The sequence below is a fragment of the Pinus tabuliformis genome, chromosome 2_2, assembly GCF_031772625.1.
Source record: "Pinus tabuliformis cultivar Carrire ecotype Pingquan chromosome 2_2, CPIR1, whole genome shotgun sequence".
Lineage (NCBI taxonomy): Eukaryota > Viridiplantae > Streptophyta > Pinopsida > Pinales > Pinaceae > Pinus > Pinus tabuliformis.
Window position 1 is genome coordinate 470,327,822 of NC_142300.1, and position 27,738 is coordinate 470,355,559.

At 37.8% G+C, this 27,738-nt stretch overlaps 1 protein-coding gene across 1 annotated transcript; it reads left to right on the forward strand.

Moving 5' to 3' along the window:
* Nucleotides 1-12,148: 12,148 nt before the first annotated feature.
* On the forward strand, nucleotides 12,149-17,352 carry LOC149193363 (uncharacterized). Its single transcript, XM_089407291.1, has 4 exons — nucleotides 12,149-12,761; nucleotides 12,924-13,210; nucleotides 13,324-13,455; nucleotides 13,558-17,352. The coding sequence occupies exons 1-4, from the start codon at nucleotides 12,149-12,151 to the stop codon at nucleotides 17,350-17,352; spliced, it is 4,827 nt and encodes a 1,608-aa protein (XP_089263417.1).
* The last annotated feature ends 10,386 nt before the right edge of the window (nucleotides 17,353-27,738 follow it).

Here is a 27,738-nt window from a genome sequence, read left to right on the forward strand (position 1 = left end):
CTTAATATTAAAGACTTAATTTTTCATCGTATTCTATTTTAGTTTTTTCTTCTCTCGTAACAAATTATATTTTCAACGAAGTTTCCTTCTACTAAGGAAAATAATTCTTAATATTCGTACTCAATCTCCATGTAAGTTGTTCATATAGAAATTCTCTGCAATACACTTTTACAATTCTTTTGGAGTAATATTCATTTGATTTCTTGTCTAGGTTTAATTTCCTACTTTGTTTGTGTTTCTAACAAGACTCTCTTTCATTTTGTTGGATATGGCTGAAAAAATTCTAATTTCCATTGGGTTCCCTTCTGCCGAGTTGACAATAGATTTTCTAATTTTTCCTGAATAACCATACAACCAGTTAATCTAGAATTCTCTGCAACACTCCTTTGCATGTCCTTTGGCTTTAATTTCGCATTTACTTCCTATTTGTAACAACTCTATTTTCATTTTGTTGGATATACTTGAGAGAAGTAATACACGAAGAATTTACACTTCAAAAGCCTATGTTCTTAAATATTTTTAATATAGGCTGGAGTGCGTAACGGGGACTTCCAGAAGGTCAGCTTTGGTATGAGGTTAGAGGGACTATTAAGCTCAACTTTTAACTATAGGCATTTTTGGACAAACATAGGTAAAAACCAAATCAAAATGAAAAATTTAGTGTTGGAACTGCATTGTACAATCGCTGGTATGGCCCGGGAAATGCATTTCCAGCGACTGAAATGTGTTTCCAACATGAGGGATTTTTCAAGGATGTACAACACACGTTTCTGGAAACGAGCCTGGTATGGTCCTGTACTGTAAGTTTCTTGGAACATAGGTGGGAGGACATGATCCATTGCTTCATCTGTGAAAACCAACCATCAACAAAAAAAATAACAACCTTTTCCAGCTAAAAGTAGCTTCAACTACAACAAAGGCCTGTGATCTAGACAAATAGACTTATGATTCCTTTCCAAAAATGTATGAGGCTTCATAGAGTTTGGTGAGGCAATACTATGTGAGGGAACATCTGGCCAAGATTACCAACTACAGTGCCAAGATTACAATTTTTTTTACTTGTTACACCTGTCCTGAGTTTGATGAACTAGAATCATTTACTGTGTTGTCTATATCATCTTCAGAAAGAGAATCTGCTAATCTAGGTCAGTGAAAGTACATAAACATTAAAAATAAAACCATACAATATTTTCTTATTTCTGCTCATCTATGAACTCATAATAGCGACATTAGCATTCTGTGAGAAATCATTCCATAAAAGTCTATACTTGAATCTCTTTCCTGCTTTATTTCTTCATCTGAACTTTCTATATTATGCTTGCTAATGCCAAGTTTCGGCTTGAAATCGGCTTTGTCGCAGCAACACTTTTATTGTGCTATATCCTCTTTTAAAGTCAAACTCTACATGCTTCTCCTGAACATATGTAAGAAAAATAATGAATTAACAAAGATCTATTTTAATGTTCTCTCATACCCAATACTGAAAAAACTACCTGCCAAAGTGGGCATTTGAGAATTCGATCGCGAATTCCCAGAACCCGTAGCCTTCCGACCGCAAGCCTGCAAGTAGTACAGTGATGGTGTCGTGCCACTCTGGGTTCCAGACAGCCAAAACAAAATAAATGAAGGGGGAAACTAAGCCTATTACCATCTGAAATATAAACCCTATTTGTTCGATGGTTTCAAGTCTCAGATTTATAGAACAACTCAATCCAAACAAAATAAATGAAGGGGGGAAACTATGCCTATTACCAGCTGAAATATAAACCCTATTTGTTCGATGGTTTCAAGTCTCAAATTTACAGAACAACTCAATCTAATCAAAATAAATGAAGGGGGGAATTATGCCTATTACCATCTGAAATATAAACCCTATTTGTTCAATGGTTTCAAGTCTCAGATTTATAGAACAACTCAATCAAAACAACAATGTGTGCATTATGATCCAAACACAGAGCAAAGGGTTATAAAAATGCACACCAAAAACATAACCCATCCAATAAGATAGAAATAAATTGACCCAACAGCTCAATCACAATTTCTTTTTTATTGGGAATTTCTGATAATTCCAAAACAAAATGAATAGAGAATAATGCTTTGTTTTTAACACAGGAAACAGAGTTTTACACACAAAAGGAAACTTGTATTCATTAATAAGATTGTTGTTACAAAATTCATACAATCACTAGAGCCCTCTACCTCTGCACTGTTGTGCATTACAAAAAAAAGCACTCTGTCTTTCACTACAAAGATTTACACTGCTGTGTGTAAAATTTTTTCATTCGCGCCCTGCTGCGTATTGCATTTTCATTCTCAACAAAAAAGAACAGGGCATAACTTTACGTTTTACTTGTGCCATAAAAAAACAATAAAATTAAAGTCTTCACCTACGTTTACCAACCGCAGTAAGTTTCCATTAATTACTTCACATGGTGATATATATTTTTATTATTAACCGTAGATTTTACTCCACGTTAATCAGACAATTTTCAGTCAAAATCGCACATCTCTTTTTATCTAACTTTACGCGCCGAGGAAAGTTGTTTTTGAAAAACCACTCAGGAACGTGTCAGTTGAAGAATGTTCTCGCTACCCTCGGAGAAATACCATTGTTTCATAAACGGCAGCGCGGGGAATCCTCAGACGATTTTCCAAACAAAATGTTGTAGTTGAAAATAATGTTTCAACACTCCCCTTTAATTTCAATTGCTGGGTTATCAATCATACCTAGACATTTCCTCAAAAGCTCAAAACTTTTCTGCCCCAATGGTTTGGTCAGAATATCTGCAACCTACTCCTGAGTTCTGCAGTGTTCTAAAACAATTTCTCCATTTTTTACCAATTCCCTAATTTAATGAAACTTTGTGTCAATGTGTTTCGTTCTCTTATTGAACACAACATTCTTGGACAATGCAATAGCTGAACTATTGTCACAAAAAATCACAGTTCCTTTTTCTTGCTCTTGGCATAAACTCCTTAACATACTTCTCATCCAAATTGCTTGACACGTTGCTACTGTGGCTGCCACATATTCTGCCTCTACTATAGACAATGCTACAATAGGCTGTTTTTTAGAAGCCCATGAAATGGCTCCTAAACCCATGTGAAAAATAACCGGATGTGCTTTTTCGACCATCTACACTTCCAGCCCAATCACTATCAGTGTATCCAATTAAATCTGAACATTCTGAAGCAGTATATAAAATTCCAAACCTTTTAGTACCTTTAACACACCTCATAATCCTTTTTGTTGCCTGCCAATGTGCTTCTTTTGGCCTCTCCATGAATCTGGAAATTAAACTAACAGCATGCATTATGTATGGCCTAGTTGCAGTCAAATAGATGAGGCTGCCAACTATGCTCTTGTACAAACTACGATCAAAATCCTTGCTATTGTCCTCTTTGCTGAGTTTTAATCCCATCACTGTGGGAGTGATTGCTGCTTTGCTCTCCTGCATATTAAATCTTTCCAACACTTCATTAACATATTTCGCTTGTGAGATAAAAATCTCATTTCCATTTTTTTCTACTTCTATTCCTAAGAAGTATCTCAGCAAACCCATGTCAGTCATTTCAAATTCTTCTTTCATGACTATTTTGAAATTTTCAATAAGATAATCATCATTACATGTGAAAATAACCTCATCAACATATAACACAACAATTAGTATTTTACCATCCTTCTCTTTGATGTAGAGGGTGGGTTCTCCCTCACACTTTTCAAATCCATTTTCCAGTAGATAGGAATCTATCCTACTGTACCACGCTCTTGGTGCTTGCTTTAGCCCATAAAGAGCTTTCTTCAATCTACACACTTTGTGCTCTTGACCTTTCTTTTCATAGCCTAGAGGTTGTTCAATGTAAACCTCTTCAATTAACACTCCATTTAGGAATGCTGACTTCATGTCCATTTGGTAAACTTTCCACTTGTTTTGTGCTGCTATGGAAAACACTGCTCTCACGGTTTCCATTCTAGCAACTAGTGCAAAAGTTTCCTCATAGTCTCTCCCATACTGCTACTTATATCCTTTGACGACAAGTCTTGCCTTGTGTCTTTCTATTTTGCCTTCAGCATTACTCTTAGTCTTGTGTACCCATTTAACTCCAATGACTTCCTTTCCTTTTGGTAGTTCAACTAAATCCCATGTCTTGTTTCTTTCTATGGCATTGATCTCCTCATCCATGGCTTCTATCCATTTCCTATCCTTAATTGCTTCTTCAAAATGAACAGGGTCATCAACATGACAACATAAAGCAAATAAAGAGTTCATACCTTCATTTGTTGCCTCTTGTTCATAAATGTCACTTAAATTTCTGAACTTCTTACCTCTTTCATTTGGTGTACAAGTGCTTGAAGAAGCACTTGAATTTCCTCCTTATGGTGTGCTTGGAGAAGCACTTTCATTTCTCCTCAAGGGTGTCTCTTGCTGCCCTTGTGTTAGTGCTGCTGTTTGCGGATGTATTTCAGCCATCTCCTCATCATCTTCATCATGTGACAAAGAGTTTTTGACATTCACTATTTTCTCTATGCTTCCATCCCAAGCTTCCTCCTCAATGAACTGAACATATCTACTCAGAATAAGATTCTTGGTGGATGGGTTATACAACCTATAAGCTTTGGATTCCTCACTGTATCCAATGAAAATACATTTCTCCCCTTTGTTGTCCAACTTCTTCCTTAGTTGATCTGGAAAGTGTGCATAAGCCACACATCCAAAAACTTTCATGTGGGTGACTCCTTGCTTTGTCCCACTCCATGCTTCTTAAGGCACTCTGTTCATGACTACTTTTGTAGGGAATCTATTCAAAATGTATGCTACAAAGTGTACAGCTTCAACCCAATAATCATTTGGCAAATGCTTTGCCTTTAACATACTCCTCGCCATATCCATGATTATCCTATTCTTTCTTTTGGCAACTCCATTTTGCTGCAGAGTGTACCTAGTGGTAAACTATTTATGAATTCCATTTTCTCTACAAAAATGTAGAAATTCTTTGGACATATACTCACCTCCTCTATCAGTTCTTAGAACTTTGATATGCAACCCGCTTTGGTTTTCTACAAGTGCTTTGAAATTGCAAAATCTTTCAAACACTTCACTTTTGTTCTTCAGAAAATAAACCCAAGTTTTTCTAGTAAAATCATCAATAAATGTTAAAATATAGTGGCTACTTGCAAGTGATGGAGTTTGCATCAGTCCACATAAATCTAAGTGGACAATCTCTAAGGGTGCTTTTTCCCTTATGCTTTTCCTAGATGGAAAATTTTCTCTGTGTTGTTTCCCCAAGATACAACCTTCACAAAGGTTGTCTGGTTTCTCTAACAATGGTAATCCTCTTACCATTCCTTTTCTATTCAACAAGTTAAGACCTCCAAAGTTGAGATGTCCAAATCTCAAGTGCCACAACCAATTTTAATCTTTTGGTTCGCTTTGGAAAGCCTCTTGTGTCATTACTGCTATTTCTTCTCCATTTTTTAAATCTTCTTTCATTCTGAGAGGGAACATCCTGTTCTTTGTCATCTTCACTTCAGCAATACATTGTTTGTTGGGTGTTTTATCCATGATGTTACATACATCATCCACAAAGAAAACATTGTACCCTTTTTGAATAAGTTGTCCAATACTTATAAGGTTACATTTCATTCCAGGAACATAATAAACATCCGATATTTTTTTCTTTTCACCTTTCCTTGTTAAGACATTTACTTCTCCTATTCCCATAACATAAACTTTATTATCAGTCGCTAGTGTGACTTGTGACTTCACACTCTGATCTAAAATAGAAAACAGGGCTATGTTTCATGTCATATGGTTACTGCAACCGGAGTCTAGAAAACATATATCTTCACTCTTTGCTTCAGTCATATCATAGGCTAAAAACAAATTATCTTGGCTGATATTTTCTCTAGTGAAATTTGCACTAGCTCTATTACTCATATAATGCTACTTCTTCCTACATTCATTTGCATAATACCCATATTTTTTACAATAATGAAATTGGCCATTGGATTTATCATACCTTTGTCCTTGAGCATGATGTTGTCCACTTTGTTGGCTGCTACCTTGGCCTTGGTTCTGATTTAGATTATTGTCCCTTTCTTGAGCATTTGCTGGACCATTTCTTCCACCTCTGTTTTGGCTTCTGCCTCTTCCTCTCTTGTTTCCTCTGCCTTGACCTCTTCCTCTTCCAAAGAACATCTGGGTCTGAAAGGCATGCTCTAGAGATGAGTTCCCGTTTCTACTCAATCTCTGCTCATGTGTTATCAGTGACGCATGTAGTTCATCAACTGAGAAGTTTGTGAGATCCTTTGTCTCTTCTATGGTGGTGACAATCACATCGAACCTTGAGGATAGGATCCTCAATAGTTTCTCCACAATCTTCCTATCTTCAAGAATCTCTCCATGAGACCTTATCTGTGTGACCAGACAAATCACATGTGTGAAGAATGAGTCAATATTATCTGACTCCTTCATGGAGAGAGTCTCAAAGTCTCTCCTCAGGAACTGTAGTTTTGTTGTCTTCACTTTTTCCATGCCTTGATAGGCTATCTTGAGAGTTTTCCATGCTTCTTTGGATCTCTTAACTGCTGTTATCCTTGGAAACACACTCTCATGCACTGCTTGATACAAAAAGTAGATGGCTTTAGAATCCTTCTTCTTATTGCTATTCAATAGATCTTTCTATGCCTGAATCAAATTATTAAACTCATCTTCATCTGCTGGTTCTTCAAAACCATCCTCAACAAATTCCCATAAGTCTTGGGAAGCAAGCAAAGCTCTCATAGTTATTGCGCAATAGTCATAGTTTTTTCCATTAAATTGTGGGAGCTGAGTATTACAGATACCCATGCTAGTGCTAGCTCCAACCATTCTTGCACTCTTAACTATGCTTCAAAATACTTGGCTGTGTATTTAAAATAACTGACTGTCCTCAATAGTAATACAAAAAACTAACTTGAGAAATACCTTGGATTCTTTCTTGACTGAGTCTTCACTCTGCTGGAGAAGCTGCTGCAACAAGAAATCCTTCCTTCAGCTTCTTTGACACCTTCATAGAGCCTGGACAAGCTCTAATACCATGTTGGGAATTTCTGATAATTCCAAAACAAAATGAATAGAGAATAATGCTCTGTTTTTAACACAGGAAACAAAGTTTTACACACAAAAGGAAACTTGTATTCATTAATAAGATTGCTGTTACAAAATTCTTCCTCTCATAGAGGGATTCTTCTAAATAAAACTAAAAAAAAAAAAAAAAAAACTTTCAACCAACAAGTGAAACCCAAATCCTCTGAGCTCATGGAAGTAGCAAATAAAAAATCAGAGCGTTGCACACCTGTAAAAAAATTCATACAATAAATGAAGCCCTCTGCCTTTGCACTGTTGTGCATTACAAAAAAAACACTCTGTCTCTCACTACAAAGATTTACACTGCTGTGTGTAAAAAAATTTCATTCGTGCGCTGCTGCATATTGCATTTTCATTGTCAACAAAAAAGAACAAGGCATAACTTTACATTTCACTTGTGCCATAAAAAAACAATAAAATTAAAGTCTTCACCTACATTTACCAACCGTAGTAAGTTTCCATTAATTACTTCACATGGTGATATATATTTTTATTATTAACCTTAGATTTTAATCCACGTTAATCAGCAATTGTTAGTCAAAATCGCACAGCTCTTTTTATCGAACTTTACGCGCCGGGGAAATTTGTTTTTGCAAAACCACTCAGGCACGTGTCGGCTGAAGAATGTGCTCGCTGCCCTCGGAGAAACACCATTGTTTCATAAATGGCAGTGCATTGAATCCTCAGACGGTTTTCCAAACAGAACGATGCAGTTGAAAATAATGTTTCAACATTTTTCTCCATAATCTTCTACGACAACTAGTTTCGTAACTGGAAATTCACTCTTTTTATCATATGTTCTATTAAATAAATGGGGAAGCAAATGGAACAATCCATTCTATAAAATTTTAAGCTGCTTTGCAATAGTTTTACCTTTAATTTTTCATTAATAATTCACTGAAAATGTGGAAACAAAAGTAAGATCAAAATCTGCGCCCAACAACTGTAGATCAAAAGAGGTTTTGAAAGAATATGCATGTTGGTCTCCTCTTTACCGGATTCCATTTGGGATTGCGTGTGTGGGAAGACAACAGAGCACTGGAGGAGACATTCTTCTACTATCCACTTAAGTGGACTGATGATCTGAATGGAAAATGGCATCAACCCATGGTACTCATCCACCCATATTATTCATTGACCCATGGAATTTACCCATGGTATTGTAAATGGCATTCGCCCGTGGTATTGTAAAATCAACCCATGGTACTCATCCACCCATATTATTCATTGACCCATGGAATTTACCCATGGTATTGTAAATGGCATCTGCCCGTGGTATTGTAAAATCCACCCATGGTATTCATTCACCCATGGAATTTACCCATGGTATTGTAAATGGCATCTACCCGTGGTATTATAAAATCCACCCATGGTATTCATTCACCCATGGAATTGACCCGTGGTATTGTAACTAAAAAAAAACTATAAGTAACAAGTCACATTTTGTAAAAGGACAGATTGTCTGCCACAATGTAGCCTTTACAGTTCAGAAGCATGTAGCCACACATCTCTTCTCAGAGATAAGCTACCATCGCCTTAGCTCTGATACCACTGATCCGGATCTTGAGGGGAGGCCCCTAAGATCTAAAAGATTGAAATGGATCTTGGGGGGAGAGACCCTCAAGATCTGAAAGGTTAAAATGGATCTTGGGGGGAGAGACCCCCAAGATCTGAAAACTTGCAATGCCAGAAGAAAAAAGAGGAGAATGCCCAATAAACAAAACCACAAAGAAACTTTTATTTAAAATAGTAATGAAAATAAACCAGCTAAGGCGATGGTATCTTATCTCTGAGAAGAGATGTGTGGCTACATGCCTCTGAACTGTAAAGGCTACATTGTGGCGAACAATCTGTCCTTTTACAAAATGTGACTTGTTACTTATAGTTTTTTTTTTCAGTTACAATACCACAGGTCAATTCTATGGGTGAATGAATGCCATGGGTGGATTTTACAATACCACGGGCAGATGCCATTTACAATACCATGGGTAAATTCCATGGGTGAATGAATACCATGGGTGGATTTTACAATACCACGGGCAGATGCCATTTACAATACCATGGGTAAATTCCATGGGTCAATGAATAATATGGGTGGATGAGTACCATGGGTTGATTTTACAATACCACGGGCGGATGCCATTTACAATACCATGGGTAAATTCCATGGGTCAATGAATAATATGGGTGGATGAGTACCATGGGTTGATGCCATTTTCCATTCAGATCAACTGAATCTTTGTTTCCACTGGCAGAATATGGCGTGTTGTTACTCTGTCGATACAAAGAGATAACAGGAAGCAAGAATGCACCTCTGTAGCTCCTTAGAAGAAGAATGTGGAAGAAATAGAAGAAGACCACAGTCCTCTGTTGTCCTTGGGCACCACGCAAACCATAATGGAATCAAATTTCTCCCACGCCACTGGAGCTTTGCAAACCAGTCACTGATTCTTCTGAATACTAGCAGCATCATAACTCATCTCTTTCTTAATATTCTTCTCACACTGGACACTGATTATTCTGAATACAGGCAGCATGGAAACTCATCTCTTTCTTCATATTCTTCTCACACTATCGAGTAAACTTGTGGCTCAAAGTCGTCGAGCATGGACACCACAAGCTTAATCCTTCACGATGACAAACTATTCACATCGGTCCACCTATCTCTGAAAACCTTTACATAGATCTGTGCAATGAAATACAAAATCAAAAGTATGTCATAAGTATCTCATATTTATAGTAGGAGGATAGCTCATTTCAAGTGGGTCTAATTTACATTTTTTTAATTGGAAATCAACAAAAATACACTGAAACACTAATTTTTTGGACAAATCTATTTAAAATTTATTTAAAATGTTTAATTTGGTAACAATATCTCAAAGTACAGGGATAGGTTATTACAAATTGGGAAGAACATGGTCCAACTCCCACATTTGATTGGAAAACAACAAAATACATTGGAACAATAATTCCTTGAAATAATATATTTCTATGTTCAAAATATGCTCAAAAGGAGACTGATGTGTTCCATTTAGTAACAGTGTCCCATCATTATGGTGATGGGAAAAACATGGTTCCAACTCACACATTTTATTGGAAAACAACATAATAAATTGGAAGAATAGATTTCTATCTTAAAATTTTGCTTAAAAAGAAATTGATGTGTTCTATTTAGTAATAATATCACATATTTATAGTGATGGGATAGCTTATTGCGAACAACGTGGGTCCAACAACAATTTTTATTAGAAAACAACAAACATAAATTGAGACACCAATTCGCGAGAACAATCCCATATTTATGGTAATGGGAAGAATGTGGGTCCAACAACAATTTTTATTAGAAAAAACATTGAGACACTAATTGGTGAGAAGAATACATTTCTATGTTCAAAAATTGTTTGAAAAGCTATTGATGTGTTCTATCGGGTAACGTGGATCCAATTCACTTTTTATTGGAAAAAAAAACTAAATACATTGGAACACTAGTTACCAAAAGAGTACAATTCTATGTTCAGAAATTGCTTTGAAAGGGACTAATGAGTTCCATTTAGTAATAGTATCCTATATTTATAACATATAGGTTATTACAAATTGGGAGAAATTTATTGGAAAACGATTAAAATACATTGGAACACTAATTCATAGGAGAAACAAATTGCTTAAAAAGAGATTGATGTGTTCCACTCACAAATAGTATCACATGCTTTTAGTAATGGGATGTGGGTCGGATAAGATATTTACTGGAGAAACGATGCGGGGGAGGGTTCGATCGCGGAGGTTCTTGCCGGAACCAGGTCCTGACTGATCAGGGCTAGGGTTTACCTTGGGAGCGTCGACCGGAGGGCAAGTGTACGACGCGCAGGGTATTCAGAAGTGAGCGAAAGGAGAACGGGCAGCTGGAGGTATTATTTTACTGCTCAGGGTGGACAGCTGGGAACAAGGGTAAAAAATACTTTGACCCTTGTGCTGGCAGACAAAACTAGCTTTGCGAACAACCCTGTGAACCGCACAGTAACCATGGTAAACTCCAACGAGCTTGTGGATATGGACCCGGTTATGGAGGATATCCTGTCGGTATGGGGTAAAGACCCGACAACAAAGAACATTGAACGGTATTTTGGAGAGACTGGGTCTTTCAGATCTGGAACCCTCTCGCCAGAAACGCTCAGAATTAATTAATCTTTCCTTCAACTGACCCAGGGTTACGATGAGAATGCTCTGCTTCATCAAGATTTTCACGTCTCTCAGCAGCCAGCCAAACCAGGTGAGGGTTCACTGCATGCAGGTCTCCGCCATCCGAGCCATGGCAACAAAGGGAAATCGTCCGCTGTGGATCCAGTGCTATCGGGGGGTTTTGAGGACATAGTTAATTTCATTACAAGCTCCGAGCAGTTGGGTGAAAAGAAGGTTGGAAGAGTCTCAGCGTTAACAAGGGCTTCCATTGGGAAAGATCAGGGCATTTCAAAGGGAAATGGAGGTCGGCCGGAAGATGCGACTGTTTCATCCTCAGTTCCACAAAAGGCAACACTTGCAAAGGACCCGGGTCGTCAGGTAACTCATCTATCTCCTGATAATTTCTTCCGGGAGACTGTGGATATTCCAATTTCTTTTAGGCCCGAGTCTGGTTTCAATCAAACAAACCCTAGTTTGGAAGGGCCCGATTTTAACAGGGAGGTAAGGGAGGAAGACACTGGCGGAAAGAAAAGAGGTGAGAAGCGGAAAAAACAAAGACCCATAGGCGATCAGGAATTGGAAGGGAACCTGGTTTTGGGAATGGAGGTGAGAATTGAGGAAACTTTGGAGGTGGCAGACTGCACTGTGGTGGGTAGGGCGAGAGGGAAGAAATTTTCCTCTAGTTTCCTCCAAGAATGGGGAGAAAAGAACTGGATGTCAGGTCAAGAAAGGGCTTTCGAAGCCTCAACTTTGGCGAAAGGATGGTTTATGTTTCGGTTTGAGAAGAGGCAGCTGATTGGGTGACTGCAAGGAATTGGGTCATTGGGAATATCCCTGTTCTCATGAAGAAATGGACACCGTTGTTTGATGCTGGCCGTGAGAAAACGGATGTCTACCCGGTCTGGGTCAGGGCTCCGGGTTTGCCATCATTTTTATGGACCGAATCTGTCTTCAAAGCCATAGGGGATAGATTGGGAAATTTTCTGGAAGCCGACATGTCCTTTCTGAAAACCCGGAACAAAGCCATGGCACGGATTTTAGTCAGTTTGAACCCTGGCAAAGGACTTGCAAAGAAGATAAACCTGCAATACAAGGACATGGTGTTCGAACAGATTTTGGATTACGAATATCTGCCCTTCAGGTGCCACAGATGCCACGAGTATGGGCATCTGGCAAAGGAATGCCCCCTTGGAAGGCGTAGGCGGCGATTTCAAAGGGCATCGGCTCAGTGGGAGACTGTTTACAGTCCAATCCATCATTCTCAGGGACAGGAACTCCCAGCTGATCAGATAAATGCTGATAAGGAGACTGCGGCCCAGATGGAAGTGCAGCCGACGGAAAAAGCACAACAGGCTCCTCAGCCCATCTCTCCGGATAAAGAATTGGAACTGGAGAATGCCCCAGCAAAGGAGAAGCTTCATGAAGGGTCGACACTGCCTACCGAAGGAGCAATGGGTATGTGTTTTGAATCATCCACTCCTCCTGTTCAAATCTCTGAATCTATGGATGTTTGTATGGAGCAATCTCCTCCTCATAAGCTTGTTTTTTCTAATATAAATGATAAATTAATAAATCATGATGAAAACATTGAGGGATCTGGAATATAAGACATCTCAGCTGCTTTGCCCTCCCTAGACCTGAACAGTGAAGGTGTTTCTCTTGACCCTGGCCCCTCGGCCATTTTCCCTTCATGCCCCTACAATCTTCGATCCCTCGACCAAAAGCCTGTTATTTCCGACTCTGTAGGAGGTATTGGTCCGCTCCCCTCCCAAAGCCAATCAAGGAAAAAAAGAGGTAGAAAATCCAACCTCTCCATGGCTCAGATAAAAGCTAAGTTTGATGTAGCCGATGGAAAACAACAGTCTATCACTGGGGCTCTTAGAGCAGTGCAGGCCCCGGAAGAGGTTATAAAATGATCTTGACCTCTTGGAACTGTAGGGGTTTAGCCAGTAAACCCAAAAAACTGGCCATTCGGGAGATGTTTCTAAATTCAAAAACAGACATCCTTTTTCTCCAGGAGACCCTTGGAAGTGGAGTTGAAGTGGAGACAGCGTTAAATGCTCTGTTGCCTGGCTGGAGATTCATAGCAATTGATTCAGAAGGTCACTCTGGAGGATTGGCAATAGGCTATAGGGAAGGAAGAATTAAGGTTTGCAATCAGTGGGGGACGAAACAGGCATTGGGAATGGAAGTTTAGTCCACGGAGTTTGCCTTTCCCCTATCCATCTGCAATGTATATGGCCCCTGTCAGGATAGGGTGTCTTTCTGGAATGATCTGATGTCAAAATCCTTCTTGAAGGGCAAAAACTTGGTGCTGGGAGGGGATTTAAACTTCTCTATAGGTAGAGCGGAGGCATGGGGTCCTTCGGCCAGGGAAGACCCCTTGACAGACTTTTTCTTAAATATGTTCACTGTCAACAATCTAATCGACATAAATTTGCTCAAATTAAAGCCGACTTGGAGGAACAGGAGAACAGGGGATGCTAGAGTGGCAAAAAGGCTAGATCGTTTTCTCATAAATGATGAGTTAGCGGCCAGGATTCCTATGTTTCGCCAATGGATTGAAGAAGGAGGGCTCTCAGATCACTTCCCTATATTCTTAGAATTCTCCACTCCCCCCCCAAAGCCCCCTGCACCCTTTAAATTTAATTCTTCTTGGTTACAAGATGAGTCTTTTATCAATCTTTTCAAGCAAACATGGAAGCACCCGGAAGCCAATGCACAAGAGGACAAAGGCTTCTTGTTTATGGAAAATCTCAAAAGACTGAAGAAAGCCACCATAAGCTGGGCAAAGGCTAGGAAGGAAGCCCAGAACGAGGATTTCATTAAGATATGTGAGGAACTTAGAAAGCTGGAAAGCATAGAGGAGGATGGATACTTGTCACAGGCTTCAAAGGATAAAATTCTTCATCTTGAGAAACTCAAGATCAAAATTCTTCTGGATAAAGAAGAGGAATGGAGACTAAAGAGTAGAGCAATATGGCTTAAAGCTGGAGATGAAAATACCAGGTTTTTCCACAACTATGCCAAAGGGAGGAAATCGACAAACACCATCTGGGCCCTAAAAAACGAAGAAGGAAGGGAAGTGCAGACTTTCAAATCCTTGTCAGAGTTAGGACAAAGACACTTCCAAAAGCTATTTGCAGATCCAGGAGAGACCACTATTGCTGAGGTAATAAAGACTGCTCAATGCTTCCCAAGATTCCTGGAGGAGGATGAAGCGGAGGACCTATATTGCGAGGTATCAAAGGAGGAAGTGGAATCTACAATAAAATCTATGGCAAAAGAGAAAAGCCCTGGACCAGATGGATGGTCTATAGAACTATTTCTCCACTTCTTTGACCTTATAGGAGCTGAAATCATAGAAGTGGTGGAGGAGGCCAGGAAAAAAGGTGAGGTCTATAGCCCTTTTAATGCTACTTTTATAGCCCTCATTCCAAAGAAGGAAGTCCCGGATTGTTTTGAAGACTTCAGGCCAATTTCGCTATGTAATAGTATCTACAAAATCATAGCAAAAGTGATAGCGAACAGAATCAAACCAATCTTGTCGCGGCATATCTCAATGGAGCAATTTGGCTTCTTATCGGGAAGACAAATTCATGAAGCCATAGGAGTTGCTCAGGAGGTCATGCATAGCCTGAGACAGAAGAATAAGAAGGGTGTTGTTATTAAAATTGACTTATCCAAAGCATATGACAGGATAAATTGGTTATATATCAGGCTGCTTCTAACTCATCTTGGTTTTAAACCTGACTTCATCAGCTGGATTATGGGCTGTATCTCGAATGTAAGTTATGCAATACTCATCAATGGAGCAGCTACTCCTTTTTTCAAAGGTCAAAGGGGCCTGAGGCAGGGATGCCCCTTGTCCCCTCTTCTTTTCCTGTTAGTTGCAGAGGGCCTCAGCCAGCTGATCCACAAGGCCAGAAGGGAGGGGAAGGTAAAAGGTATTGAAGTAGCTACTAATTTATTTATCTCACATCTCCTTTTTGTTGATGATATTTTGATCTTCACAAATACTGAGCAAATTGAAATAAAGGAATTAAAATCTATTTTAGATCTGTTTCTGAAAGCAACAGGCATGCAGATAAACTACAGGAAATCCCAGCTGATAATGATAGGTATAGCAGCACAGCAGAGGGAAAGGCTTCAATCTGTCTTACCTTTCCAGCCTAGTACTTTGGATCTTCCTTTCAAGTACTTAGGTTTCTGGCTAAAACCAAATGCTTACAAGAAGGAGGACTGGAACTGGCTGATTGCAAAGATAGAATCCAGGATTTCGCATTGGAGTTTCAAATGGCTCTCTAGAGCGGGGCGATTGACTCTTATAAAATCAGTGCTTTTGGCCATACCAGTATACTGGGCAGCACTAACGTGGGTTCCCAAGGGTATCATGGAGAAGATCAGAAGACTATGTAGCAGATTTTTATGGGATGGTTCCAAGGAAAACTCGGTGCTTCCATGGGTTGGCTGGGACAAAGTGGCAAGGTCTAAGGAGTGGGGCGGTTGGGGGATTAAAAATCTTCCCGACTTTAGCCTCTCTCTGGCAGCAAAATCGGGTTGGAGACTTATAAAGATGGAAAACCTATGGACCAGAGTGGTAAAAAGAAAATATATAGACCCGGTTCCATTGGAGGATTGGATAAGAAATCCGGATAAGAACAAGCAGAATGCCTCTGTTATATGGAAGGCAACGGTGGAATCTTTCAAGGTAATTGAACAAGGTTTGGCATGGAAGATCGGGAATGGAAGGAATCTGAAGATCGGGAAAGATCCTTGGATAGGATGCAACAAAAACTATGCCTTATCACCTGGATTAATCAGGCATTTAGAAGGAAAAAACATATTTACTCTAGACCAGGTGGAAAAGGTAGGTCATTCAAGCTTGTGGAGTCAGGCATGGAAAGATGGAGGGGACCTTCAGCTGGATCATAGGTGGTGGAATGAATGGCATTCTTTCACTCAAGAACTTGTTCGCTCCAATGTAAGGATAAAAGACAGTCCGGACAGTCTGATTTGGGCCCATGGAGAAACTGGAGATTATTCTCCAAAAGACGGATACAAGTTCATTCTATCCAGGAAAGGATGGGGAGAACCAGAGTGGTGGTCAAAACATATTTGGAAGCTTAAATGTCCAGCAAAGGCCAGACTCTTCTTCTGGTGCCTTCTCAGAAGGAAAATTCCATCCTGGGACATCCTCCAGGCCAGATACATGTATGGTCCTGGGAGGTGCACCCTTTGCAAGAATGAAGAGGAATCAATCAACCATCTTTTTCTATATTTCTCTGAAACTACAAAAATCTGGGGGGAGGTAGAGAAACTGATGAATAAAAAGTTTCAGTGGGGAAATGGGAATCTGGACGAGGCATGGTCAAAATGGTGGCAGCAATATCCGGAAGGGAACTTGAGAAACCTTCCGCCCATCATCTGCTGGGGAGTCTGGCTCGCTAGAAATAGAAATATTTTCCAAGATAAGGGAACCCCACCAAATGCCACTGCCATTCAAGCGGTTTCCATATACACTTCTATCCCAGAACCAGAGGAAAAAAGACCTCAAAATATAAATAAGACAGTGCAAATCAAAGAAGGCATTCCCTGGGCGTTCTTTGACGGAGCCTCTCAAAACAACCTAGCAGGTGCAGGAATCATCATCCATCTAAATGCAAACCACTCCCTCAAAGCCTCAGTCGGATTGGGGTCAGGATCAAACAATTTTGCCGAATTGTCAGCACTGAGACTCCTCCTATGTTGGCTTATTCAAAGAAACACCTTCACTATTCAGATCTTTGGAGACTCTCTCAATGTTATAAATTGGGTCAATGGAAAAAGCTCTTGCAAAAACCAATTCTTGAAACCCATGCTGGAAGAACTGCAGGTATTAAAAACATCTTTTAACATTTTCTCTATATGCCATATCTACAGGGACAGCAATGACGCCGCGGACAAGCTTTCTAAGGAAGGTTTGCAGCAAGCTTTGGGAGGGTGGAAAATAGTGGAAGACTGTCAAGGACAGGTTCTATCATCAGATGTGCCGCCATATGCATAATCTTGAGTTGTTGTTTTTGCTTATCTTTTTATCTTTTTTTCATGCACAGTATTATACCACAGACTTCTCTTTATTTTAACCAACTGATCTTTATGGTTCATTATACTTTTTGTGGGTTGTTTTCCTCTCTGTTGAGGAGACCCAAAAGATATGATGTATGTTTTTATATGTGTTAAAACTGCCTCTCTAGGGGAGGACATATTTGGATCATGGCTGTAAACATTCACAGCTGATTACTACAGCAAAATTTTGCTCTGAAAACAGTGGAACAAAAAGACAGTAAGGAGGTTTTTGACTGATTGCATGGTCAATCAATCAGCAGTATTGGAAATGCTCAACATATGCAATGTAACTTTTTATTTTCTTAATAAAAAGTTCGCTTTTTCTCGGAAAAAAAAATGGGATGTGGGTCCAACTCACACATTTTATTGGAAAACAATAATAATACATAAGAACACTAATTCAATGGAAGAAAAAAGTTGCATAAAAAGAGATTGATATTTTCAACTCACCAATAGTATCCCATATTTATAGTAAACGTATCACTGATTATGAGTTGCGAAGAATGTGGGTCGAACTCACACTTTTTCTTGGAAAACAACAAAAATACATTGGAATACTAATTCATCGGAAAAATAGATTTAAATTTTCAAAAATTTGTTATTACAAGTGAGTTGATGATGTCACCAACCATTTTCTTTGAAAACAACAAAAATACATTGGAATAGTAATTCATGGGAAAATTAAATTTAAATTTTCAAAACTTTATTATTACAAGTGAGTTGATGATGACACCTACCTCACAATGCCTCATTTTTAAAACAATAATACATTGAGGAAATACATTTCTTCACATTATCTCCAACAACATAGAGAACCACTCCACTAAATCCTCCAGCCTTTCTTATGATGTGGTTGAAATGATTCATTGTTTTCGCTTTTAGAATTTTTTAGAGATTGTAAATAAATTAATGTATGATATGTATGAAAGTAAGTGAGTTACTCCACAAATTCTAAAAGTTTCTACATAGAGTATTCGTTATGTTGAAATATAATTGCCTTAAAAAAACATTGAAGTAGAAAGTGAGATAGGCCTTCGCTTGCAAGTCTGTGGTCAAAAGTAGTGAGCCATTCCATTTGGCTCATTACCAATTTACAATTAAATTTTACACATCCTCATACCACCCAAATGTGACAAATTTAATTCCAAATTTGTAATGCCCCATGTTCTACCTCCACGTGGGATGACCAACAAATTTTGGCTGCAAACCACTAAATATTACAATGATTATAAAATATCATATATGTTATAAAATTTTATCGAGAAAAAATTAAAATTAATATAATTATTATACTTTAATTCCTTTTAATAATTTATTTCATTTTTATTTTATATAGAAATTAGTTAACATTATATTTATAGAGAAAAATCTTGTCATCTTTCATGCAAAACCTTGGATCAGGTAAAGGTGTGTACAATGCTCATGTGGGTCTTTTCTAAACACAATTTATAGAGCATATAAGAATAATTCATACTACTTAGTTTGGTTTTGCTATCTTAGTTTCACTTCATAGTTTTAAGTTCAACATTGTAATTTTTTATTATTCAAAAACATTTAGGGCGTTGATAGTTGGATTGTCAGCACTAATTTGGAAATATTGAATAATAACACTAATAGTAATATTACCAGTGCTAGTTTTTAAAATTATCCAAGAAAACCCCAGATGCGGGTGACATCAGGGACGAAGGAGGGGAGCCACATGGAGGCCATGTGTGGCCTCACGCCTGAGACAGGTTTTTAATGCGATCCGCTGCCGATGATTTTAAGTGTGGGTACTGGGACGGAATTTCAATGCATAGTCCGGAGTTCAAGTGTGATCTCAGAGCGCAGTTATGGCGTGTAGATTACGAGGAAATGCTGAAGAGGTTAAAAATGATGAGGGGATGGATCGCTCTATGTTGTTTAGAGCTCAGAAATTGGAGCCTGGCTCATGGTTCAGGAAGAGTGCCTCTGTTGTGTTTATGGTTCGCGGAGCTGCTGCTCACGCCATTCCTCTGTCAAGTAACTGCGGCTTCCAAGTGGAAAACGCGAGAGGTGGACGCCTCAGTCTCCCCAATTCCTCCCTTGCGATTCTGTTCTTCCCTCCGGGTATTAGTGGGAATATGGTTCGGCCACGGCAGTGCCTTCTCAGCCGGCGCGGCACTAGCCGAGGCGGGTCTTCACGCCCCTCCGAGGCTTCAGCCCAATCAAGCTGCTGTAGATGCCTCTGCCACAGAGTTGCAGAAGCTCACCCCATTCAAGCGAGTCAATTCTTGGACTCGAATAGCCCAGAATTGGAAAAGGCACCTCTACCAGTGTTTGGCACGGCTGTCTTCTCTTTCAGCAGCTCCCAAGAGAATTCCCGCATCAACGCCCATGTCTCGGTCCTTTTCCTTGAGGAACCGAAGGATGAGAGCGAGGATCACCCCAGCAAGAAGAAGCACCAGGCAGGAAGCTCGAGGGATGTTGAGGGACCACCAGAGGCTGCTCCAGAACAGGCTGCCAGTCCACCTCTGTCTCAAGCAGTGCCTTCTACAGCGGAAGACAAGAAAGAACAGGACCCGCTCCCTGAGGACTATGGCTGGTATCCAATTGTCGAGGAGGAACCGGAAGATTAGCCGTCCTCTTACTCAGAATCGCTGTTCAGGTTCTCCTATGTTATGCTATGTCTGCTTAAGCCTTCTGTTTATTTTTGCTGTTTACGTTTGGTTCGAAAGAAGTTTTGTTAAATGGTTTTTGAGGCCCCTGCGCGGGTTCCTAATGAAGGTCTCCCTTTTCCCTTTAGAACCCCTGCGTGGGTTGTCAAGTCTGGCTCGGATAACACTTCCTTGGTTTAGAACCCCTGCGCGGGTGGTTTGTTTCAGTTGCGGTGCCCCTGTGTGGGCTGCTTTTGCTGTTAAACTCCAATCCAAAGTGCCATCCATGGCCTTGGACAGTATGACTCAACGGCTGTAATTGTTTTCCTGTTTTGTATATAATAGAATAGCATAGTATTAACGATAAAAAAAAAAAAAAAAATTGTCCAAGAAAAGCGTTGACAACAAGATTATCAACGACAATTGTAAAATTGATTTATTTTTATCTCAAAATCAAAGTCAATACAACTCACATGTCAGCAAAGGAGCAAACACATGATAAAGAGAGCACTGGATAAATGAATGGTGACATGTTGTTTCATTACTTCACATTGGAATATTTTCGCCACTGGATTTGGTTTGCTACAACATGACTACCAACCTAAGGTCACTATTATTTTATTGCATTCCTTTAAAATAAGTTGCAAACCATTCATTTTCATATATAATATTTTTTTAATATTATTTCATTTCCTCAAAACAAGTTGCATATCATTCACTGCCATCTATCTAATTGATCTCTCTGAGCAAAGAAAAGAAAAGAAAATCAATGACAAGTGACAAGTGAGTTGCCGCAATTAGCCTTCACCTCTAACAACCACTACTAATAATAATGCTCCACAACAATGACTAGTGTTGATGTAATGGTGGCCCAAATAAGTGTCATAGCGGAAACTAACTGGTCACCATTGCTACAACTCTCCGGAACAACATCCCAGAGCAACATTTGAGGTAAAATGCATATAATTTGTAATTTACAACTCTAAAGATAATTTGTAAATTTGAGACCAAAGAAACAGTAAAATTACCTCTCCAAATGGTCACCCTGTCTCACTTGGCAGAAGAGAAATGCGCTCGACAACATTGTTGGAAACAATAGGAAACTCGCCCTTTGAAAATAGTGGGCGACCCTGATAAGTGTTGTAGTAGCAACACATTGGTCACTGTCGCGGCAACTCACTTCTCACCCTTGCAGCAAATACTAGCACAACATCTTGGAGCAAAAATTCTCAGCTAAAATGCATATAATTTGTAATTTATAGCTCTAGAGCTAAATTGTAAATTCTAGAGCTAAAATATAGTAAATTTACCTCTACACATGGTCACCTTGTCTCACTTGGCAGAAGAGAAATGCACTTGGTAGGATTATTGAATGTAGTACGAAACGTTCCCTCTAAAAAAAATAGGCAACCCAGATAAGTGTCGTAGTGGCAACTCACTGGTCACTGTTGCAAAAAATCACTTGTTGTTTTTGCGAAAACTCCTAGAACAACATCCTGGAGCAAAAATTCTCAGGAAAAATGCATATAATTTGTAATTTATAGCTCTAGAGCTAATTTGTAAATACTAGAGCTAAACAAATAGTAAATTTTCCTATGCAAATCGTCACCATGTCTCTCTTGGTAGAAGAGAAATGCACTCAACAGGATGCTAAAAATAGTAGGAAACTCTCCCTCTGAAAACAATAGGCAAAAATAGGCCTTTGGGAAAATCCATGAAGTCCACCTGCAACTCTCCCCTGTTTTTCTCTCGCTCGACGGAACTCTCCCCAGTTTCAATGGAACGGTTGTACTCGTAGGTTTCCTCTTGACTAAATGGTTGCACTCACCCCTGCTTCCTATCAACAGAATGGTCGCACTCTCCCTTGCTTCTTCTCGAGGAAATGGTTGCACTCTCCCTTGTTTTCTCTCCTCACTCGACAGAATGAAAGGTTGTCTACCTCTCCCCTATTTTGAAATGAAATGAATGCACAAAAAATTGACTGTACGTGGCATTATTTGACCTGCCACGTGCGATTGGATTTGAGGATTTACAAACATTTACGGTCATTTAATCCCCACTCTCCTCTAGTTAATGGGGTTAATTGTTGATGGATATTGGTGGATTTTCTTATTCAAATTTGAAATCCATTCGAAATTGAAGTCGTCACTCCTATCCCTCTATATACATATCGTAATTCACCAATGGTGTAGATAAGTTACTTGTGACTTCGGCGAGTGTGTGGTTGTGTTCCTTCGGTGAGCTGTCGTGTCATAACTGGCATGGAATTAGGTGTTGGATGAAGAAACTTGAAAAAATTGTTAAATGGCAATGAGATCTGGACACAGATGTTAACATTAATGTTTGTGACATTAGTTGCTTGTTGTTAACATTGGGACCGAGTGGCCAAAATGGCCTCACTTGTGGTGAGGGGGTGCAAAAAAGCGTGTTTCATCGACCCATTAGTCCACTCCACTTGATTTACAGAAAAACTCAATCAAAACAACAGTATGCACACATTATGATTCAAACACAAATCAAATGGTTATACAAAAGCACACCAAAATCATAACCCATCCGATAAGATAGAAATAAATTGAGCCAACAACTCGACCACAATTTCTCTCTCCATAATATTCTACAACAATGACTAGTTTCATAACTAGAAATTTGCTCTTTTTATCATGTGTTATATTAAGGAAATGGGGATGCAGACGGAATAACCCATTCTATAGAATTTTAAGCTTCGTTGGATTAGTTTTACCTTTAAATTTTCATTAATAATTCACTGAAAATGTGCAAAAAAAAGTAACATATTTGGTTTCTTCATATGTTAGTGACTGTAGATAAGAATTTGTGCCCAACAAGTGTAGATCATAGGAAGCTTCAGAAGAAGCTGTAGGTTGTGTTCTACTCTTTACCAAATTCCATATGGGATTGCGTGGTGCGTGAAGACAACAAAGCACTGGACGAGACATTCTTCTAATATCCACTTAAACTTCTAGCTGCTAGAGGTGCCAAAGTGGGTGTGCTTCTCGTTAAGTGGACTGAATCTCTCTTTCCACCAGCAGAATCTGGCGTTTTTTACTTTTTCGGTCCAAAGAGATAATAGGACACAAGAATTCACCTTTGGAATCTCGTAAGAAGAAGAATGTGGAAGAAATATAAGAAGAATTCCAAACTCTGGCGCTCTATTATCCTTGTTCACCACACAAACCATAATGTTAGAAAAAGAAGAAGAATGTCGAAGCCAATAGAATCAAATTCCTCCCACGCCACTAGAGCTTTACAAATTGGGCACTGATTCTTTTGAATACTGGGAATGTGATAACTTATCTCTTTTTTCATATTCTTCTCACACTCTCAACAAACACTCAATTCTACTCTCACATACTACTAGAAAATGTTATTCATAAACATTCATTTCTATGGGCCCTCTAGAAAGAATTTTGAACTTGTTTTATTGGAAATCAACAAAATTATATTGAAACACTAATTCATCTTTCCATGTTCAAAATTTACTTAAAATGTTGAATTTGATAACAATATCTCAAAGTACGAGGATAGTCTATTACAAATTGGGAAGAACCTGGGTCCAACTCACACATATTATTGGAAAACAACAAAATACATTGGAACACTAATTCATCCAAATAATAGATTTCTATGGTCAAAATTTTCTTAAAAAGAGAGTATTGTGTTCCATTTAGAAATAGTATCCCGTATTTATAGCCATGGGATAGCTTATTACAATATGGGAACGTGGGTCCAACAAACACATTTTATTGGAAAACAACAAAATATATTGCAACAATAATTCATCAAAAGAACAAATTCCTATGTTACAAAAATCCTTGAAAAGAAATTGATGTGTTCCATTTAATAATAGTATAAGATATATATAGTAATGGGATAGCTTATTAGAAGTTGCAAAAAGCATGGGTCCAACTAACAATTTTTATCGAAAAACATAAAAAATACATTGAGACACTAATTCATCATAAGAATACATTTATGTGTTCAAAAATTGTTTGAAATGGTATTGATGTGTTCAATTGGTTAATAGTAATGTGGGTCCAACTCACACTTTTTATTCGAAAAAAATACATTGGAACACTAATTATTGAAAGGATACATTTCTATGTTTACAAATTACTAAAAAAGGGAGTGATGTGTTCCATTTAATAATAGTATCTCATATTTATAGTAACGAATGGGTTATTACAAGTTGGAAAAACATGGGTCTAACTCATACTTTTATTGGAAAACAATAAAAATGCATTGGAACACTAATTCATCAGGAGAAATAAAAATTGCTTAAAAAGAGATTGATGTGTTACATTCACCAATAGCATCCCATATTTATAGTAATGGTATAGCTTATTACTAGTTGGGAAGAACATGGTTCCAACTCACATTTTTCATTAAAAAACAACAAAAATAAATTCGAACACTAATTCATTGGAAGAAGAAATTTCTAGGTTGAAAAATGGCTTATTATAAGTGAGATGATGATGACACTTACCTTACAACACTTCATGCCTATTAGAAAATAACACTTTAAAATAATGTGTTAAAACAATAATACATTGAAGAAACATTTATTCACATTATCTCTAACAACATAGAGAACCACTCCACTAAAGCCTTTGGCCTTTCTTATGATGTGGTTGAAATAATTAATTGTTTTTTCTTTTAGAAACTTTTGAAGATTGAAAATAAATTCATGTATGATATGTGTGAGAGTAAGTGAGTTACTCCAAAATTTTTGAAAGTTTCTACAAATGCTATTCTTTATGTTAAAATATAACTAGCAATTGCACTAAATGTTGCAAAGGAAATGTCGTAAGGCCATAGCATATAACATTAATTTATGATTCTTTGATAACTATTGAAAGACAAAGAAATATCAAGAAAGAGACAAGACATGAAGCCAAAGAGATCATAACTTCAAAGCATGAAGAAGAGGAAACTTCTGCCTAGGTATCAAATGCATGTGCTATTATTGTGGAAAACCTGGTAATTATGAGAAGGATTGTAATAATGAAGTATGGATTTTCTAATGCAAAGTGTGAAGAGAAGAGAGATCTTAAACTCTTTATTACTTCACTATTGACCAAACATATGCTCAAGGAGATATTAAATAGCCCACATGACACTAAAAAAATGAGTGGTTTGCCTAATTGAATGAAAATAAAATTCATCAATAAAGTATTACTTCAGAGATAAGAAGACATGGTGAAAGGCAAAGGAACAAATCGAATGAAAGTGCATAATGGAGGTGTTAAGGATATGGAGTATATATGTAGTGGGCCTAAAGAAGAAACCATATCCAACAAATGTTAAAGCATCATTCCAAGATTAATTATAGTGGAAAGTTGTACCACCAAAATAGGCTACATAATTATTTACCAATATATTTATAACTCGACAACTAACCTCTATATCAATATATCTATCACTTGACAAGAGACTTCTACAGGAGCATGATGAGTGCTACCATAAAGAAATGTGATAGAAGCAAGATAGGCTGCCATTTTATTTGTGGGGTCCTTCACTGTAGCTGCAAAGAAGTCTTCCATTTTTCCACTTCTTCACACAAAACAAGGAAAATCATTATTGATCCCTACCGGTTACTTCATAATTTGACCAAGTGTGGGAGGAGAAACATAATCCCAATGTGAACAATCCTTTAGATCCGACATCATAGGTTATTTTAATTAGAACTCCAAAGAATCATCATTGATCATGCGATCAAATGCTCCAGCCTTTTACATAGGCTCAACACTCAAAATTGAGTACATTGGTACAGATGATTCAATTAAATCTTAAGGACGAGGTGACACCTCACAATCATTCCCTTTAGATACATGAGAAATCCATGCCTATTGTACAATATCAGGAAGTGTATTTACAACTGAAATAAATAAAAAGTGAGAGCTCATGCTATTAAGAAAGATTATTGAAGCCCTTAGAAACAATGTATATCTTTTTTTTATGTCTTTTTTGGTGATCATGGTTGTTTCTAGTATTGGTAAACACGAGTGCTAGCGTGTCTCTAACATTTTCATTTAGGAATGACTCCAACGCCCTTGACATGTTCTACAATGAATATATGAATCGTTTATAAGCCTTCTTTCAATATGGGCTTTTACAAGTTATCTAATAACTCTTTTGCAAAGTATTCTTTAATTATTCCTTGCAAATGAGAGCAATGATGATGGAGGTCGTCTGGATGTAACACAAATGGTAGTGGTAAATAAATTTTCTTATTATTGATATAATCACATTTCCTTCACCTGAATGACATTGGCATATGAACCATTATTTGCCCTAAGACTCCTCAAAACTATTAGCAGAGCCTTCAACATTAAAGAGATCATGAATTGTAGCTAGTGTACGAGTAGTGGAAAATGTGGCCTTTACATCCTTGTGACTTTTCCATAAAAGACATAGATCCATAGTAAATGCCATGAAGACTAGAAAGATCAAGATAACTTTAAATTATCTCTCAACTATTTCCCTCATTCCATATCCATTGATAAGAAGTTCTAGAAAATAACATAATAATATAAATACAAACCTAGCTTGTTATCTCAATCTGGGGCCATTATTATTTTGTGGAATTTGAAGCACATTCAAACCCGAGTAAACCAGGAGTTAGAAGAGCTATAACCATGTTATTGAAACCAAATGATGTTATGTATAATCAATACAAATGTGTTGCTAAGTACAGAATTGTGTGTCAAATAATTGATCGATGAAAACTGTGATAACCAAGAAAGTGACACAACTATGTCAAATGGACTAAATGTCCTATCTGAATGGATCATGTTTCAAAAAGAAACATTGCAAAAATTAGCATAGTTGAAAAAGAGCATAAAAAACTATCAAATCCAATCATATAGAGAGCACCAGAGAATTCTAAACACGTGATCTTATTATCAGTTGGAAATCTAAATTTCATTTTAGCCTAAATTATATATGATTTGATCTAACCATATTCAACCATAGAAGCAAATTTCATAATATAATACATGTGAAGACAATGCCTAAAGCACAAACAAAATACAACTTAAGATATCAAAAACTCTGTAAGCAAGAGACCAAGAGATACTTCCCCTTAATCCCCCTCCTCTTTCTTAGCTTCTTGAGATGAGGTTCCCATGAGGCCACCATGAGACAACGACTACTAGATGGTAGCATCTAAGAGAGAAAAAAGATAAACTCAAATAAATAGAAACCTACTTCAAAAGTTATCAACCTTTAATAACCTTAGACGAAGTTGCTATGAAAAAGAAAGATTCCCCAAAATGAATAGTTTAATTCCAAGCATTAAAGTTCAACATTATAATAGTTACACACTTATCTATAGTGGTTCAACATTATAATAATTACCCACTTATTTACAGTTAGTTTGCTTGACCTCTGAATAATGTTATATACTTGAGTTTGTACACCTTGTTCTTACAATTTCCTTGGAATTATGGGTTAAGTGTACAATAATTTAATGTGACATATAAATCTACACTGGAATAAACATTATCCATACCATTGTTTAAATTTATAGTGAAAATGGCACTTGCAATTCATCACAAATGTTGAGAAATATGTACAATATTGATCTTGGAATATCTGTTGAAAATTAAGGTCGACATATAAATCTACATTGATACGAACCTTATCTATAGCATTGTTTAAATTTATAATGAAAATGGAACTTGAAATTC

Excerpts from the sequence above, each read along its gene's own strand:
- LOC149193363 (XM_089407291.1), top strand. The coding sequence starts at position 12,149 with ATGAAGAAATGGACACCGTTGTTTGATGCTGGCCGTGAGAAAACGGAT. Across the intron at positions 12,762-12,923 it reads GCCTACCGAAGGAGCAATGG|CTGCTTTGCCCTCCCTAGAC; the intron begins GTATGTGTTTTG and ends AAGACATCTCAG. Across the intron at positions 13,211-13,323 it reads CAGTGCAGGCCCCGGAAGAG|GAGACCCTTGGAAGTGGAGT; the intron begins GTTATAAAATGA and ends CTTTTTCTCCAG.